General features: G+C 44.3%; 1 protein-coding gene across 1 annotated transcript; it reads right to left on the reverse strand.

The window, feature by feature from the left end:
• Positions 1-753: 753 nt before the first annotated feature.
• On the reverse strand, positions 754-3,978 carry COX20 (cytochrome c oxidase assembly factor COX20). Its single transcript, XM_066315962.1, has 4 exons — positions 3,752-3,978; positions 2,193-2,307; positions 1,987-2,050; positions 754-1,492 (listed from the first exon to the last, which is right to left on the reverse strand). The coding sequence occupies exons 1-4, from the start codon at positions 3,782-3,784 to the stop codon at positions 1,351-1,353; spliced, it is 354 nt and encodes a 117-aa protein (XP_066172059.1). The 5' UTR covers positions 3,785-3,978; the 3' UTR covers positions 754-1,350.
• Positions 3,979-19,632: the final 15,654 nt, after the last annotated feature.

Genomic DNA, 19,632 nt, shown 5'->3' on the forward strand with positions numbered 1-19,632 from the left:
CAGGGAGGACAGGAAGGGTTTCATTGCATTAATTCTTCTGAACACTTTTTATATAAAATATTGAAGTTAATATCCTCAAGAAAACTTATCTTTGTTTCCTTCAGAAGAAACACAAGGAATAGAGGGGCAAAAAGGAATTACAGTATGTAGGTTTGTTCTCTTCTTATAGGCTATCCACAGAGGGTAAAAGTTTAATTTTCCCAGTGTAAATAGCATGTTTGTTTAGTGCTCTCAAGTATATTTCCAGATAAATACATAGAGCAATACGGCTGTTTACATCTGGATTCCCAAACCCCCCTGCACCAATGTGAGTTACCAACAGATCACAAACTCTCTCAGACTAAGCAAAGGGTGAGGGAAAAGAACTATTTTTGCTCGGTGAAATGCCTTTAGACCAGAACGTGCTTACAGCATAATAGACCATAAATCATTACATGAAAAAACAAAATATTGTGTCACTCTAGCAGGCAGAAGCAAGTGACATCATCTCTCACCTTTTTACCAATATGCTATTAGACCTAACACTGTATTTCCAAATCAGATGGTTTCCTTGAATTGATGTAGTGACATTTCTTTTAACTGAAAAATGTACGGTGAAAAAGTTAAGTAGAACATACTTTTAAAGAAAAAAAAAAAAAGAAAGAAAACGCAAACATTGCTACTTGCAAATAATGTAAATTATTATTCCACAAATAGGGAAGTGTCTTAAGTAGCAAGATTTCTAATGAAATAAAAAATTATTTACTTACATAGTTTAGACTGCTCTGAAGTGTGATTTTATTCATAATTTCAAACAGACGGAACAAAGATGGAAATCCTTAAGCTTCACAGTGTGTATAAGTTGCCTGGTGATCCTGCAGCTGAAATCTTACAAAGGCTGCTGATATCACCATCTTGCACAAGCCTTCTTCTACAGTTTGAATATTGCTATTTTACAAACAGCAATGTTAATAATAGCACTGAAGGACACATTTACTCGATAGGTGATGGAAATATTTTTCTGTATTTAAATGAGATGTAATTACAACTTTGCTAAAACAAACCACACTCTGTTTATAATGGAAGTTAAAGCAGTTCCAAATCACTGTTGTTAATCCCCTGCAGGAGAACAAATCAGCTCCCAGATGTTTAACAGGACGTCATTCCCAATGTGTGCAGTCACATACACACATGAAACAAAGCAAGGCTTGTATGGACTTAACAGATTGACTATGAATTTCCTGCTCAGATTTGCTAGGAAAACCATGATTTACCAGTTTTAGACACCTCACAGACTTGCAGTGTAGACTGACTTTTCTTTGGACCACCTCTTCCCAAAGATGTATTCAACCACAACTCCTCCAGAGCAACCTATGAATCACTTCTTTCACTGCCAGTTTGTCCCTTTTCTGGATCAAGATAACTGCCTTCAAATAAAACTCTGTTTTTCATCCCTTCTTTAAGCATTCTTTGTTGGATCCTTTGGTGGGCCAAGTTGTACCTGCAGTAAAACCTAGAGGAAAGGATAAAAAGAAAACACTATTCCCTGCTTTATATCAGTGGCAGTATCAAACCAGAGCCATTTAGGCAGCAACCACAACCACATGTGATAATGCTAGTGAAATTCAGCATGCTGCCTTTGGAATTGGGACACAAGGATGGGGATGCAAAGGAAAAAAGAATTAAGAAAAATGGAAATAAGTGGGGGAGTCGATTGCTTAGGAGTCAAGAAACAATAGTATTTAAGTATTTTTATATATATATATATATATATATATATATATATATATATATAAAAACATACACATTCAAACACATTGAAAAGCTTTCCTTTAAAGAAGGTAAGTATTTTGGGGAGAAGGAAGAGGATGCTTTTGCTAGGCAAGCTTTTTTTATGTAGTTTCAAAACCAACATGAAACACTGTTTCTGAAAACTGAAACACAGGGATCATGTTGTACAATTCAGCCAACACAGGCCTCTGAAAACTGAAAAAGCATTTTACATACCAGTATCCTAACATTATGCTAATATAGCCACCAACTGCAACATCACAAGATCTTCTAACTCTACCTGAAAGAAAACAAACAAAAAAAAAATCTTAGGAAAGATTAGAAAAAAGAACTTGTATGACTTCCCATTATTAATAACACCTAACAGAAGGTTTTTTTCCTTGTAAATAAATATATAAAACCCAAAAGGAATAAGTACTTACTAGTTGCTAAAAAATGTCCAAGACCCATAACTAAAGACCCCAGGGAGCCATAGAGCACTGACTCTCGTGCACATGGGACATTTTGAATATCGAGAAATCCCAGAAGTTTAAAGGACTGTAAGACAAAACAAAACAAACACTCAAGCATAAATTTAAAAAATATCACTGCTGTAGAAGCCTATGATGACAACTCCGCTGAATAATTGGCCTGTTATCTTAGTAGTCAAGTATAACCAGTTGAGAACTTACTGCCTCCAGGGTTACAGCTGACCAAAACTGAAGATGTACAGATGAATCAGGGATGTTTTTGGAAGAGTTAACTATTAACTTACATAATAGTTATGCACAAAACTGTTTATCCATCCTTTCTACTGAATATTAAAAAATAACTACTTCATTTTTTACCTTTACGTTCCTCCAAAAAGGTTGTTACATCACAACCAAGAAAGAAGGGTACAATCAAGGATGCAGTTAGTCATGCCATGTAACTTTAGTACCTGAAACAGCAAATGTGCTTGAAAAAAAGTTAACTTACTGGAGAATGAGAATGTAGTAGAGATTATACTGTATTATACTGAATAGAAACGTTTATAAACCACTAATTTATGACCTAACCCTATGCCTAGGCAGGGGCAGACACACGGGTCAGGGTCAGGGTGGCTGGCCCTCAGTAACACCTGCACATTGTTCTGCTTCCAATCCTTTGGTCAGGGAAGGTGTGAGAACACGTTTCGTTCTATTGTGCTTAAATCATTAGAGCATGAAGAGTCATGTGTGCAACTGGACCAAAATTCATCAAAGGCGATTGTTTTAATTTGTTGTGAAGGTATTCCATTTGGTCAAAGTAGATTTTGAGGGTGAAGAACTACCGTAAACAACTGCTTGTGGAGGGCAGACAATTCTGTGAGACAACTCATCGTGTCTCTGTGGTACTGGGGATGGCAAGCATGGAAATCCCCATCGCTAGTTTTATCCATGTTCCCTGGGGACAGCCATCAGCTGTGCCTTTGTACAAGCGAGACAGAAAGGATGCGGTCTATGTTGGTCGTATCGCCTAATGAGTAATTTCAAGTGCTCTCATGTGGAAGAGGTCACTTGATACGTTGTTGTTGTTGGCTAAAAAGGTATCCTGCTAGATGCATGGAGCGTGATGAATCCTTTTAAAATAGCATCTCACCTGTTGCCACGCTGGGCATCATTTGTTATGTCTCTGAGCACTGCTGACCACCGGCCCCACGAACCCTCCAGTCCCACCACGGTGTTTCGCCCCCCAAGAGAACGCCCCGCGGAGGGGCCCGGGGGAACACCAACAGCGCCCCGCCGCACGGGCCGGGCCCCGCAGGGCCTCCCTCCTGCCGCGGGTTTCCGTGTATTGTTCCCTCGGTTATTTCCTCGGGCGGTGACACGGCGGGACGGGGCGGTCACTGCTGCTCTGCAATGACCTCCCGTGTTCCCAGCGCGGGGCTGCCGCCTGCCGCGAACCTCCTCCTCCTCCTCCTCCTCATCATCACCCTCATTCTCCTCCTCGCCCCTCGCCGCCCTCCCCCGCCCTCCATTACCTTCCCCGGCTCAGAGTCGCCCTCGCCCGCCATGCCGCGGCAGCGCCTTCCCGCCCGCACCAGCGAGCCGGGGCTGCGCCAGAGCACAGAGCGGCGCCGCGGGAGGCCGCTCCGCCCGCCCCGTCTCTATGGCGCCCGCGGAAAGGGCGGGGGCGGGCGCGCCGGCGCCATTTTAGGTCCCGGCGCTGAGCGCGATTCCAGCGCGAATCCTTTGTTCGGCGAAATGGGTCACGGCGCGGGGGGCGCGCGCGCGCGGGCACGCGGCCGGGGGGGCGTGGCGCCGGCCCTCGCCCCGCCCCCGCCTCGCGCCGCCCGGCCGCTCCCCGCCGCGGGCGCGCGCCTGGGCCGGGCTGAGGGCGGCGGCTGAGGGCGGCCCCGGGAATCCGCACGGATCCCGCCGGGAACGCGCCGCGGCGCCACGCTCCGGCGTCCCCAGCGCCATAGGTCCTGCCGGAGAGGCCCGGCCGCGGTCGGGCTGAGGCGAGCTGTTAAAAGCTAAAAGAGAAACAGCGGGGCTGGGAGAGGCGGACGCGCTCAGTGGGTAGCACCCAGTGGGAGAAGGAGGTGATGGGATCCTTCGCGGAGCATGGCCAGCCTGAGGGATGTGGGCATATTCCCCACCGCAGATCGGGGACAGCAGATTGTCTGGGGGAGCATCCCAGGGGGCTGGAAATGGGACGGGGGAAAAGATGACTTTTGCAGCCGGGCGGAAAGTGCCCGGGTGGCAGCGGGAAACAGGAGGTGCGGGAAGAATTGATTCGAAAATGCCCTGGAAAATGGCCTCCTGTGAGGCCATGGGGAGCTGCGTCGGGCACAACCCCAGTGGGTGCAGCGGGGGAAAGCCTTGCTAAATCCCTTGGACATGCTGGGAGTGACCCCCTAGGCGTGTCACTGTACCTGCAATGAGGATGAGAAAAGGTAAATACAGAGGTACAGTTCTCCAGGATACTGTAAACACACATTTTGCCGCAAGAAAACAATGCTCTCCCTGCTATAAATTACAGAGCAAGTGTACATCCAATTTAGGATCTTTTCCACCCTAGCAATGAAGTATAAAAAGGATGAGAGATGTGTAATACTGCTCTTCGATCTGAAAAATAGGGTGTTCTGACTTAGAAGGCATGAGATACCTTCAGATGTTATTAAATATTATTATATGCTTGGGTTTTTTTAATCCTGTGCTAAATAAAATTATCATTTTCACGCACTGAAATTTATGTCCATTTGGATTTTTTGTTACTGCTTCTTTTTTTTTCTTGTGTTAGGGGGATTTTGGAAACAATGTACTTTCACACAACTGAATTTCAGGTTTCACTAGCTGAAAAGTGCTAGTGCACAGTTGCATGAGCTATTTTAAATCTCCTATGGATTAGAAACAAGTCTCAATCCTTCCCAACAGTCGCAATCTACCACTGTTTTGTCATCTTTGTAGACACTGCAGGCAGAGCTCTGAATTCATGGAACACACTGATTCAATACATTTGCAATCCATTTAAAAAAGATCAGTAGGAGCCACTCGAATTGCGAGTAGTTTGGCCTTTTAAAAGTTAATGTATATTATCTATGTAGTGTTGCAAACATAGGATATTTGCTATGTGATGCAAAAACCAAAATTATTGACATAATCTTCCCTTGGAAAAGCTAGTAATGTCTGGTTTTATTTTAGTTGGTTTAAAAATTAAGCAGTGACAAATAGTGAGGAATGTAGCAAGGAATCCCAAGAGAATGCTGACATGCCTGAGATTAACAAGGGCACAGTGGTGAAAAAGAGACACTGCTTTTACTGCTAATGAGGTGGCCTGGCCTGCAGCAGCTCTTATTTTGAAGGAAAAGAATGGAAAGATCTTTTTTGCTTTGAAAGAGTTAAGATAGTGGAGAGCAAAGTACACAAATGGAGCCTCTTCTGTCTGATAGTCAAGAACAGGCTAAAGAGAAGTACATGGTTTTCCGTATGTGTCATTTATCCTTTCCCCAAATACCCAGATCACACAAATTACACTGCAATAAACAATACTATTCTATTTTTCCCCTCTCCTTAGTACTTGGTTATTACTTTGCTTTACTGCTGCATCTCACAGCTCTGCTTTTTGTCCTTCAGAAGTGCTCCAAAATGAATTACTATTACGCTTTGTAGAGTTAGAAGTGCACAGGGCTGTTTCAGATGAGTGAAGATGCTGGAGCTGAGCCCGCTTAGCTTAAGAGAAGAGGGACACTTAGGATACAGCCTGAAGCATGCAGCCATCTGTCCCTTGTGTCCCCAGGGACCTGAGATGCCAGAGGTGTACAGAGGGCATGGGGTGATATCCTCCAGCACTTGAGGAGGGCAGGGCTCTTGAAGTGTGGGCCTCGTCCTGCTGCATTTACCCTCATGTGCTCTGAAGGCTCTGGGACTGGGGTCTTATTTTTCACATCCTGGGTTCAAATAAAAATGAGAATAGCTACTTCTAGCTCACTGAAATGCAGGTTTTAGCCTGTAGGTTGATAAAGGAAGTTGAGGCTGTGTGAGCATGTGGTACTTTATAAGGATGATTGCACAGGGAATGTGAGAGCTGCTGGAATATGCCCACTGCCTTGCCAATGTGACTTGCTACAAGAGCTGGACTGCCTTTTATTTCAACTCTTGGTACACCTGGCCCAGCAGAGGCATATCCCAGAGCATCTTCCACTATCCTGCCAGTATGCATACAGGGAAGGTGGTAAAGCAAAAGCCCCTGTGTGCATGCGTTCCTCCATTAACAGGGACACTGTGGTGTTTCTGGAAACCAGGCATCTTGTATATGCAAGTTAGGAATTGCTGCCTTGAATTCCTGGCCCTAAAGGACACAACTGATACATCTAAACATTTTTTGTTTCCTCAATGACATTGAGTGGAGCTGGAGACCCTTGGCAGACCTGCCTACCCGTGGTCAGTTCTGTCCATCATAGCGTGCTGATTGCCACCTGCTCTCAGCTGTTTGAACTCTTCCTATATTTATGCAGTTCTTCTTTTTATTAGCATTGATCAATAAAGTGTAGCATCCTTAGCTGTAGGGCTCTCCATCCCAAAATTGACAGCTGGTCAATGGTTTGGATTGGTCTGTGACAGCATCTTTGTTCTGTCACCCTTCACCTGTGTTTAAAGGTCAGGTCAGGCAAAATTGTTGTCAGTCCAGCAGCAGGAAAGAAGCCACCGTGTACAGGACAGGAAGCAGCAGACAGAAAGTGCTCATGTCACAACAGTGCAGACAGGAACCCGGCTCACTGACTTCTCCAGTGCTTATTTCCTTCATCAGAAGACTTCACTGAGGGGTTTGATCCCTAAATACATGGATCTTGTCACTTCTGACACAATTTTGGGCTGTGCTCCCTAGAAGGAGGAAACCATCAGGCAAGGGTGGAATTTCCTACCTTTAGCACCTCTTTGCCATGTAAGTTATTCCTATATTTTAGGCTGTATATGTAGCCTTGTGGAAAAGCAAGCACCTGCAAAGGCTGTGACAGCCTGTCCTAAGAAACAGAAATGCATTTATTGGACATTGGAGATGACAACCCCTTTGGGTTGATGACCACCATGAACAGATAACTAAACTTCATGGTGGATTCAGCATCTCCCAAGGGCTGGATGCTCTGCCCAGAGTGTTTGCAAAGGCTCTCCTGGTCTGTCCATAGCAGTTGTTACTGGCAAGCGGAGGCTGCTCTGCCTGTCCATTTCCATAGATGTCAGCTGTGTTCTGAGGTGGGCTGCTGACACCACAGGTGGTCCAGGCCTTCCTCCTCTTTGCTGTGCAATCCTGCCTTCTCTGTATCACCAGCTCTGCCGCCTGATGCAGCTGAAAGTTAGCACTACACAAAAAGCTGCTTCCTGGCCATGATTTGGGGACAAATAGGTTGGTTTTTTTTCGAGAGCAGTGCCAATTTACATCAGGTGCCTCAAGAAGTTGCTCTATTGAAGATGTTTAGAAGGTAGCAGTCCATTGGGGTTTTAGTAGCTGAGGCACACTTTAAGGCAAATTTTGGAGATGTCCAGCCGGGCTTTGTCTTCATGGTCACCCTGAAGCTACTTAAAGAGCAGTGAAGCAATTGCTTGTGGTAACCATGTGCCATTTTGTAAGCCATGAAATCAAGAGGTACTTAGAATTCATGAAGAGGTACCAGAAGTCATGAAGAGGATGATTATTCTACTCATGTCCTCAGTTGCCTTGAGGGTGTTTGTCCTTCCAGAGGAGAACATTCTGTTACTGAATGCAAGTGTGTAGGAATAATGTGTTCTGGAGTTACGTATTTCTGAGCTGCGCTTGCAGCCCAGAAAGCCAGCTGTATCCTGGAAGCTGTATCCTGGACTGAATCAAAAGAATAGTGGCCAGCAGGTTGAATTCTAATCCACTCTGCTCTTGTGACACCCCAACTGCATTGCTGCATCCAGCTCTGGGGTACTCAGCACAGGAAAGGCATGGATCTGTTGGAGTGAGCCTAAAGGAGGGCCACAAAGATGCTCAAAAAGCTAGAGCATCTCTATGGAGACACCCTGAGGGAGGTGGGGTTTTTCAGCCTGGAGAAGAAGAGGCTCTGGATATATCTTAATCTTATAGCAGCCTTCCAGTACCTAAAGGGAGCCTGCAAGAGAGCTGGAGGGGAACCTTCTGCCAGGACCTGTTGTGATAGGACAAGGAGTGATGACTTTAGACTGAATGAGGGTTCATTTAGATTGGATATTAGGAAGAAATTTTTCCCTGTGGGAGTGGTGAGGCACTGGAACAAGTTGCCCAGAGATGCCCCATCCTGAAAACATTCAAGGTCAGACTGGATGGGGTGCTGAGCAACCTGACCTAATTAAAGATGCTCCTGCTCATTGCAAGGGAGTTGAATTAGATCATCTTTAGTAGTCCCTTCCAACCCAAGGTACTCTCTGATTCTGTGATTCTGTGAAGGTTTTCTGGAGGTAAATGGTTATTTTGATGGCTGCAGATACACTGTGCTGTAGGTTATGTCAGAGTAACCCTTGTGGGGTCAGGGCAGGCACAAGGCGTGTGTGCAGGCTGCTTGTTGCCAAGGCAGTCAGCAACCACGCTCATGCAATTGAATTTTTAAAAACCCCCTTTTTTCTCCCCAAGCATTATTGTTAATGCAAATTAACTTTCAACTGCATGACAGTTTTATTCTGGGTTGGCTTTGCTGATTGTTTCTGTAGGTTGACTTTGCCTTATTCGTAATTGCTGGTACAAACAGTCTTTTCATCTGCAACACATAAGAGATTTTAATTCAATGTACTCCTCTGCAAGCCAAGGAAATAAGGGCAGGCTTCTAATAGCTTTATTTTTTTTCTGCCAGATCTTTTAATCTCTTTATGTTATTTAGGTACTTGATTCAAAAAGGAAGAGGGTTTTATATTAAAAAAGACAGCTTATATAAAACATAAGGGTTATAATTGCGGCTATATTGTTGGATGTAGAGCTAGATTTAAAATTTCCTGACTTACTAGTATAAATTGGACTAAAGGATGCTTCTGACTAAAAATAGAGCCATTTTTCTTAAATAATATTTTTTCATATAATATAATTCACTTTGTCTATTAAGCATGTCTTAAATGTATCAGTGACAAATACTAACAGACACTTAAGTTTTCTTGTATGTCACTGTAATCCACTTCAAGCAGATGATGGTACTATTAATTTATGCATATTTGGTCTTATTTTATTAATTTGCAATTCTGTAAGTTGCAGAACTTGAGGGTTTTTTTTGAAACTGAAGACACTGGGAGACATAAACTGCTTCTGACACAAATTTGAACGGTGCCCTCGTAGCCACAGGATCATAGGTACAAGAAGATGGAAGGGACTCCTTTCTTGCCTCAGAGGTACTTTTGTTTGGCCCTGTTTCATTCCTAATGTGTTCATCTAACTTTACTTCAAAACTTCCCCTTCCATTTCCCATCTGCATTTTTCAAAACACAGTAGCTGCCCTGAGGTTTCTATCACAAAGAGTGTGGAGGGTGGTTGTTATGAACTCTGTGCCTCATGTTCCACGTCTGTCATATAAATGTGTCAGGCTTAATCTTTATTAATTCCTGAGGGAAAACTGAAGACTAGAGCTAATAAGGTATTTGTATGGTAATTGTTTCTTTTGAGACGTGGTTTCTGAGAATTCATGACAAACTGAAAAGAGTATGAAATTTATTTAGAAATAAGCTATTTAAATAGCACAACAAAATTAGAAAATTCACAAGGGAAAAAATATATTGAAGATTATTAAATGCTCAGGCACCCTCTCAGATGTAAGAACTCCTTCAGCACAAGTCACTGGAGGCTGCAAGGGTATTCTGAGGAGGTATCGTGGTGTGCTTTCCCTGTCCTTATACTTTTCCCTATATAGCCAACACTAGATAAATTAAATTTTTGCATGACTCACTGGAGCTCTTGCATTTTAGCCAAGATCAGGCTAAAGCTCAGAGAAGGGAAAATGATATAACACAGACAGTGACATCACTGGACTGAAGGGTAAGAGAGGAAAGAGATGGTGTGCCAGGGGGCAGTTTGGTGATGTGTTTTGCATGCAGTGTGCTGTTCAAGTGGATGTGTAATTAGCAGAATACAGGGAGAGAGGAATCACATTCAAGGACCAGATCATATCAAAGTAGACACTCAAACCAGACAACTGGAGAGGATGTTGAGAAGCCATGCCATGTATCAGCTTCAAAAAATGATGATATATCAGGTAGATCTTATTATATCTTATTGGGTTTTTTCCTTTTGTTTTTTTTCTCTTTAGCAAGGGTGGTGGGGAGGGCAAGGAGTTGGTGGGTTTTATTTTAGTTTTGTAATCAAGTTTAAAGTAGATTTCACTGGCTTATCCCCACCCCATGTTGTCTGGTGACATGATTGTCTGCTAGTACCCTGCCAGATGCAAGTGTGTTGTTCCACTGGAAGGTACAGTATATTCCTGAGACAGCCGCCATCCAAAATACACGGAGAGATTCAGAGGAGTCAGTGTATGTTGTTTCTCCATGCTACAAAGGCTGGTTTTGGTCTGCTTGGGCAGGATCTCCTACAGAAAATAACACACCTTTGGCAAGGGGTAAAGGAAAAAAAATGCACTTTTTTTCAGAAGGAACTCACAAGAAACAGGCAGTCTGCAAGGATGAGATTTGAGAGTTCAAAGTCAAACACAACATATTATTTCCAAACAGTTGTTCAGATTTGCAGGCACCTAAGGTGTCCCGCTGTGGTGTCCAGATTCCCTGGCAAGAATTCAAGGTTTTTCTCGTTCGTGACAGGAATGACTTCATGTCTTGCACACTGAGAGTGTTAATTTAGCATATAAATATTTCTCTACCTGGTGTGTTTTCTGCTGCTTTCTGAGAAGCAGCAGAGATTAAAAATACCTCATATCTTGTTGCTTGGTGGTTTTGGATCCAATGTTTTTTGCTCTTTTCCTGATGCCTCACTGTGATCTGGCTGAAGGCTGAATCAGTCTGTTGGTGACTGGCTACTGAGGGCTATAACCTTCTGTCATATTTTGATTTTGGAGGATCCTGGTTTCCTGCCCAAAGCATCAGGTGCTGGGCTAAAGTCATTAACTCTACAGAGCACCTGATGCAAGACAGCCATCAGAATTTGGAGGAAGGGGGAGAGTGTGTGTAGTGCAGAAGCTGAGTTCTGAGGTTTTGGAAAATCGCAGGACAACTGGAGCTCTTTGAGTTGCTGGAGGAACTGCTCCCAGATGGACATGGGGGGTCTGTGTGCACACTCTGCACTCAGCTGCTGCCATCCCCCTCCATGTGCCAAGCAGTGCTGCTGGGGAAGCCTTCCAGAGTCTCCCTAGGGCAGGGCCCGGTGCTGTTGCCCTCACCAGTGAGACAACTCCCCTACCTCCTCCCTAAATTGAGTTTCAGACCTCCTGAAAATGGGCATCTGTTCAGGGGCCACTGAATCATGCAGAAGGATTTTCTCCTTTATACTGGTGGCTTTATTTTCCCATACATTTTCCCATGCTGATAGTTCTTTTTTCCCAGCATGTCTGACTTGTGCCTTGTCAGTACCTCTGCAGGAACAAGAGCAGAAGCTAAAGACGTGCTTAATTGCCTCACTTACAAACTGTTCAAAATTCTTAGACAATTGATGTCTGATAGATTGGTTTTTCTCATCTGCTCAAGCTAAATTAGGGTAACACCAGCCAGAGGTGAGTTATTCTTCCAGTCCTGGGAAAGTCTGTGGTTGGCAGAATATTCAACAACAACCATCACCAAATCCTGTGCTTCAGAAAGAGGCCATTTCTCAGGTGAGGAAGGGAAAGGAGGGCTTATTGTGATGAATGGTCCTTCAGAGCACTAACTTGGGCTTCTGACAGTATAATTCTGAATAATGGTGTTGGCTCCTTCTGATACTCATCTCATTCTTGTGCTAGGGAGCACTAAGTGCATTCCCCAAGTTTATGGTTTCCTTTTTATATGTTTGCCTTTAAATTCATCATTCAAGATGATCATTGCAATCCAGCAGTTTGTCTTAAATCCCCCATCTTTTTCAAATGCTTGTCATGAATACTAAAAAATGAATGCTGTTCAAAATTCTGGATTTTTTTCCCAACTTAGCTATAGGCAAGTCTCAGATTTCTAACATATTAGAGATCTCTTTAAAACCTTATCTATAACTCACATACTTATCTACTCAGACAAGTTGTAAGTTGAAAGGCAAAAGAGAAACCCCTAAAAAGAATCTCAGGCATTATGCTCTTATTTTTAAATTAAATCATGGAATGGTCTCCAAACCGCCACCATTTCATTTATTAGGTATTTCTCCCAAAAAATGCAGAGCTGCTGTATATTCAGAGGAGTAGAATTTAAGCACTTTTTTTATTTAAGCCTCAGTAACAGCTCCTTAGTAACTAGGGGCGTGTCTGCTAAGAACAATCTGTCACCTGTCACTGGGCTTTTAAGTGACTGACTTGACATCCAGAGCTAAGACAGATAATTGACAAAATCGTGCAGACTTCAGCTGAAGAATGTGCTAATTTATTTTTTTTAATATTATCCACAAAAGTGCTGCTTTTTCAGTTAATTTCACATTCTTAGACAATTTCAATCTGTAGTTACAAAGAATGGCATGTGGATTGATTGTAGCTTATTTGTAAAGCTCTGTCAGATACAAGTAGTCTAGAGTCTGCAGATTTATGTAAGTGTTGGTTAAACGTAAGTTTTTCATAATTAAACCAACTAAGTTTCAGAAAAGTTTCCGAAATCCCTTTTAACACGCAATCACTGATATTTTAGCAAAACACTAACCTCTCAAAGTCTTAAAGCTTACTGATAACTTCAATTTTTTAAACTCTGTTAGTATAATTTCTGGGGAAAAAACAAGTTGTAGAGAAACTTGAAAATGGTTCTGTAGGTGACAGCCACAGATGGAAAATTTGATAAAGGTTTGAGAGGTCAGAGGTGAAGCTGGTGTCTTCTGCCCTGATGAGTTTTTAAGGAACCTTGTCAGCAAGGAAACTTCCTCCTGCTCCTGCATGATTAACACCTTTCTGTCTCTGCCTCAGTTACTGACCAAGGAACTTCCATCTGGGGGAAAATTCTGCTAGTTCCTGGAAGTGAAGTTCTCACCTACATACTGCCCTCAGAGAGAGAAACCAAATGCATGAGCCACTTAAAACAAAACAAAACAAACCTGTACTGTTTTATCACCGATCAGGATACACAGATTTCATATAAGCCATTTGCTGGACTCACCTGCAGCAGCTCTGGGCGTGTATCCACCAGCAGCCCTGGTTTCTTCTCCCAGTGCTGAGGACGTTCGAGTGTCAGTGCTGTGGCGCAGCAGCGGCACGGCAGCACCGGGGAGCTGAGGGAATGCCTTGGTTTGTGAGACAAAGCTACAGAGGAAATGTGCAGTGACACTGTCAGAAGGCCCCTCTGTCGTGGTCTGAGATAAGAGTCCAGTTATCACTGTGTGATCAAATTGCATCTGTCAGATTCTCAGAAAATTATTTGCACAGGGCTGTTGGGTGATTTTCCCATGCTTTGTGTGTTGCTATGGGAAAGGGACACTGGGAACCAACTCTGAAACTTACAGTCTCCACTCCTGTCACAACTGTGGGTCAAGCAAATTCTAGACTGGTTTGAAAGTTGATGTGTTTGGCTGAAAAATGAAGGACCGGTCGAACAATCCAGGAGTCAGATGTGAGCATTCATTCCCTGACCTGAGAATTTGCCTGTGTTAGGGGGAGCCTGAGGCTTTGAAAGCAGCGGAAGGTATGGACTGGCATCCCTGAGCTGTCAGGGTTGCTGTCTCTGCTGGCATGTCACCCAGGCTACTGAGCTGAACTGACTGTGTGCTGCTGTTCCCCACCTTTTATCACACTGCTGTCCAAGGCAGTTTTGTTAAAACAGAAAAGGGGTTAAACCTGACAACATCACTCTCTAAATTACATTGGAAGACAGAATAAAGCTTTGGAAAACAAAGCTATCCTTTACTCACTGGGTTCTTACAAGGCAGACAGTCGTTCCTCTATGGTCTCCTTGAGTCCCTCTCTTCTGTCTAGGCTCTTGCCTTGTCTTCTGAGCATCGCCTTATCTTCTGACCAAGCTTCCTCCTTAGTCTTAGCTGGATACAAAACCTGGCTCCTCTGGTTGCTTTGTGGGACCTATGGGATCCATCTCCTGACTCTGTTCTGGCCCCAACCACTTGGACAACACCCTGGCTCTGTGCTTTTCCTAGAAGCTCCTGAGTGCTAAGCCATGGCTGGACCAGCTGGAGCACAAAGCCAAACACTTTGCAAACTCATCAGGAAAACTACTGAGCTGTTCTCTCAGGGAATGCTGCCCACGTGGGTGAGAGGTGTTCAGAGGAGGTGGAGTGCTTTGAGATTAATTGTTCATCCAGGAAGAAAGGCAGTAGGCTGGAAAGCTGATTCCCTCACATCAGTGTCTACCCTCTCTGGCAAGGCTCCAAGGAACATCTGAGCCTTTTCTGACACGAGCTGGGAGGAAGGTTCTGAAGCAAATCTGGGAAAGGCTACATGACGGCGAGCTTACTCAATCCTGAAAACTCTGTCCATGCCAAACAAGCTCCTCTCAGATATGAGTGTTTTGTTACTCCCATGACAGATTTAAATCAGCTGGAAAAGCACCTTATTTACTAAATCAGGAGGCACTCAATGCCAGTGTGTAGGTAACTGAATCATGCCCAAACTGTCCAGCAGCTTGAGTCCAAAGAACCCAAGCAGAGCTCCCTTTTCTGTATATGTAATCACTGCCTTGTATATATCACACAATGCATTTTTCTTTTGCTGTCCTCTTCTATGGAGTCACTATAATGTTCTTTTCAACATTTTATTGATCAGCTAAACTTACATGTAAAAGCAGGTCTTTGGCAAATCATGTGTCTGTTCATGCTGTGTATCTTCAATGCTGCAGTTACAGACATTTGTGAGCTACACACTTCCTCCATAAAACACCGGATCTGCCTTCTGTTCTGTTTTTGGGGCTTTGTTCCTCCTTTGATGGACTATAGGCCATCAAGGTCTGGTCTAAATTAAGAGGTACCTGATTGCTTATTAGTTGTACCGTAATGTTCTTTATAACTTCAGTAATTAGTGTTTATACTCCCCAGGCCTGCATGGAAGCCCTTTAACATTGCATAAGGAGATGGAACATTCCACAAAGAGTATGCATTGCTCCCAGGATTTCTAGTTTTACATCCTCAAGTTTTGTAAAGTCTTGCTGAGGGACTCTCCAGAAATGGGGTCCCGGGTATGGTGTAGTCATTTTGAGTGGATTTCACAGAGATGCAGAAAAATATTCACAGGAAGATACCAGGATCATGTAGCTCTCACTGCACCAAGGAACTTTTCAACTACAAACACTCGTTTGTTAGTGCTATAATCAACTGTCATTTGCAGGACTTGGGGAAAAAAAGTTTGATGACTGATTTGGCTGCCTTCAGCATTTCTGTGTTATTGACAGTATTTTTGTAAAATGTTGGATCAGCTTCTAGAAACATCAAAATTCATGCTAGAAATTAATTCCACTCTCCTGGCATCTGTTTCCAGATGTTCTTTGTGATTTGCCTGATTATTATCCAAGGCTGTTTTCTGCTGAAGGTTTTACCTGCAGGTGCAAGCGCTGCATTAAGCTGAACAGGCACAGGGCTCTACACATCTGTCCTGCCTCCTTCCATGGGAGATGTGAGTCACTGCTGTGGTGGGCACAGCTGCTCTTCAGGCCACTGGTCCTGATCATCGACCACAGGCCTCCACTACACTGCCTGACCTGGGCTGTGGAGTTTCTCTTGTTGAGTTAAGTACCTCTTTATACTTTCATGGACTCCTTCCAAATGAAACTCAGTGAAGTAATTAATAATATGGAGGGAGAGTTAAGCCTTTAAATTCTGCATGCATTTGTGCCAATTATTCCATCCAAGACTGGCTCATTTTGTTGCTACAGAGCTTCTCAGCAAGGCACGACCTTGGTTTATTAAATAATACATGTATTTCTGAGAGCAACTTATGTAAGAGTAGGCCTATCCAACAAGACTGATGTTTGACCACTTGGTGATGAAAGCAAACACTGAATAAAGAGTCCCCTGCTCAGTATCTGGGTGAGAGGAACAGGCAGCCTCACAGTGGCTGCATGCGTCTCTAAGCCATCATTGCTGCCTTTATTATTTCCACCTAAGGTGCTGCAGCACAGTCTCCTTGCAGCCTCTTGGATATCTCACCACATGCTCAACACCTTGCTGGTGCATCTGGCTTGATGCTGGCCTGGACTTTGCAGGGTGAACAAGAAATTTCTGCCCCCAGAGATGACAACAGCGCTGCCTCTTGTGCTGGTGTGAGCTGTATCCATCAGTAAGGAGCTAATGGGATCTGAAGTCTCCGCTCCTTCCTTCTTCTTGGCCTTCTCCACCTCCACCTCCTCCTCCGCCCCTTCTCCCCTGGCTGGGGTTTGGGGCTGCAGAGGCTGCCAGTGACACAGGGCAGGTGGTGCAGGCTGTTTTGGGATACCTGCAACTTCTCTGAAACCACTTTCACATCACACACAGGGCAGTACAGTGATGAGTGTCTGTGCTCCTGTTAGAGCAAAGCAGATCTGTTAGCTTCAAATCTCAGAAGTAATTTTCATAACATCATTTCTGCAGCAGCCAGTTTCCATGGAAACCAAGAAACGACTGGCAGCATGCATAGCAAAGAAGACAGCTGACCTGATTGTCCTTCTCTGGCCCCTGTGGATGGGCTTCCCTCAGTCTGCACATGCACATCCTTTGCGCATTGCTGTGAGATGGACAAGGCCAGACTCAGAGGCTTCAGCTCATTCCACTGGCAGCAGCCTGAGTGCAGTGTCTCTCCTGGCTGCTGCACATCCTCCTCATCCCACCTCATCCTGCCTGTCCAGCTTGTACTGCACCCAGGGGAGAGCAGAGAGAGGAAGGGTCTATAGATGTTTTCACCCCCCTCATATCCCTGTATCATTCCCAAGCCTCAGCAGTGATGGAAGGACTTGTGGTTAGCTTTGAATGTGTATGTGTCCCTTTCTTTTTGACCTCCCAACCTACTTATTTCACATACTTTGTTTACTTCCTTATTCCACTGCTGCTGGAATACTCCTGTAGGTCAACTCATTGAAGAAGTATATTTATAATAAAGCCCTATATGCACTGCATTAGATTTACAAATACTCTTAGAATTCTTCCTACCTATTACCAGAAACATCTGCTCTCCAGGCGAAGGTTCTGTTCCCTGTGGTGTTCCTTAAGAAGCCACAAATCTATCTCACAGTCTTCAAGAACTGTGTTGTCTGTGTGTTTGGGCAGAGAGAGAAGACTTCTCTGACCCAGGCTCAGCTGCTGCTATTGGTTGCATTTCTTTGAACTGCATTCCCAGTTAAGTTCCCCAGATGATAAGGAAGAAGTATGGATCAGCTCATGACAGAGTCAGGGAAGAGTGTTATGACCAATGAGATTATGTGATCCAAGCAGATCCTCAGAGACCATTTAGGAAGCTGAACATCTGCAGGGGACAGACTGAGGGAGAAAAAGTTGACTCAGGAGCTGACTGCTCTAGAAGTGCTGTACACATAGGTGATGCCACAGGCCAAGACTAGGAAGATGTACAGTCAAGCTCTGAACAGACTCCATTTTCTACTTAGTTTAAGTCTGTAGTATTAGTTTATTATCAATAAGAAATGATGTCAGTTTATTTAGTACAAAAACCCTTTTTTCTTCCACATTTGGAGACAGCAATATTAGCACCAATCAATACACCTTTGAAGCTCAGTTCCAGCTGGAGAGGTGCCAGAGGCCGCCTGTCTGTCTGAAGGATGCATTGCAGGTTCCCACACCATACTCATCCCTACTCTCCAAAAGCATGGACTGAGCGTGGCATCCCTGGGTGCAGTCACGGGCTGGCATTTCACTGGGGGGGCCTTTGTGCAGGGAGCCACAGGCAGAGGCAGCACTCTAGGCCATGGAGTCTGTCCTTCCTTTAAACCTCTCAAAATGCACAGAAGCCACGAGGCTCCTGGAAGGGCAAAGGAACTTAAAGAAAGCAATTGCAGAGATGAGAGCATCCATGAAAACTGGGCACTCCGTGAGGCATTTCTCTGCCCTCGACCCCAGAGTGCTGGAGGGAAGAGCAAGCTCAGACAGCCTCCACAGTGCTTTTACTAAGCTTTCCAAGTGTCTCTAACATAAAATATAATTGACCTTTACAATTCCATTTGAGCCAGCTACACTGCCATCAGCTCTTGCTAGTCCTCACTACTCAGTTCATGTTTGTTTAATGGCATGTGAATTAATTTGTTGGAAGCTGACAATTCACTGCAAGATTAGTTAGTGACACTAACACCGGGCTGGCGCATGAAATTTAAGATTCAGAGCATCTTTTTGTGGTAAAAAATCCCAAAACAAAACAAAGGAGGCAAATGCCAATGCTTTTGGAAATCTTCACTTTTAGGATGCTATGACTGAGTAATGAATCAGCTGAAGTACAGAGGAAAATAAACCAAATTCCAGCTATTTAAAGGCTCAGCGATTCCTTCTAGGCAAAAAACAAGCAGCTATTGTGTGCTGGCACTGGGAAGGGCTGGGGGAAGGCAGCGTTTCCCACAGGCAAATTAGGAATGGGAAAACCAGGACAAAACCCTCAAGCCTCTGCAGCCTGAGTAGGGAACACAAGACATCTTCTGTTCAACATGATTTGTGTTGTCATTAGGTGGGTTTAATAGGGCTTTATACTTATTCTGGGAGGAAAGCCTTGGCTCTGATTGAGCTAACAGTAATGACTATTCCGACTTGGGAAACATGAGGGAGCATTTGCCACATCACTCAAGCACTCTCTGGGAACAGAGGGTCTCCTCCGCCCCCATCCCTTCCTGGTGAGGGAGGGAGTTTGGACATGTTTCACTGGAGCCTGATAAAAACCTGCCTGTGCCCTGTTTGGCCAGGGGGTGTCTGATTCACATCACTTGTGTCACTGTAAAGGAGGACCCTATATTGACCATCAGCCACACCAGGACCAAGCAGAACCCCACAAGGGGTGCATTTGAAAACCTCCACACTTTTACTCCACAGCTGCCAGGAGCAGCAGACAGGGCTGGCATCATGGACGTGGGAAGGGCTTCTCTCATCCACGATGGTACCCCCTTCCTAATTCTCCTCCCAAACTGTCCTGAGCCCCAGCAGGAGCAGTTCAGCAACACAGTCCCAGCTTCCTGAAGTTCTGTATCTGGATGCCTTGTTTCAGGCCATGTAAAGGTGAAATGGGATAGAGAGGTAAAAACAGCTCCCTAAAAAGAAATCGTGAGTTAAAGCCCATGAAAAACATCTCCTGCAGGGCACACATGAAGCCCCTCCTTCACCTTCACTTTGTTTAAGAGACACTAACAGTGATTTCTCTCCTTTCACACAAACACA

Source organism: Sylvia atricapilla, chromosome 3, assembly GCF_009819655.1.
Source record: "Sylvia atricapilla isolate bSylAtr1 chromosome 3, bSylAtr1.pri, whole genome shotgun sequence".
NCBI classification, from domain to species: domain Eukaryota; kingdom Metazoa; phylum Chordata; class Aves; order Passeriformes; family Sylviidae; genus Sylvia; species Sylvia atricapilla.

Bases quoted from the DNA above. Each gene is read 5' to 3' on its own strand.
- COX20 (XM_066315962.1), bottom strand. From the start codon at position 3,784: ATGGCGGGCGAGGGCGACTCTGAGCCGGGGAAG. The intron at 2,308-3,751 runs GTAATGGAGGGC...TTTGTCTTACAG, and splicing joins GCGACTCTGAGCCGGGGAAG to TCCTTTAAACTTCTGGGATT. The intron at 1,493-1,986 runs GTATGTAAAATG...CCTTTCCTCTAG, and splicing joins AGCATAATGTTAGGATACTG to GTTTTACTGCAGGTACAACT.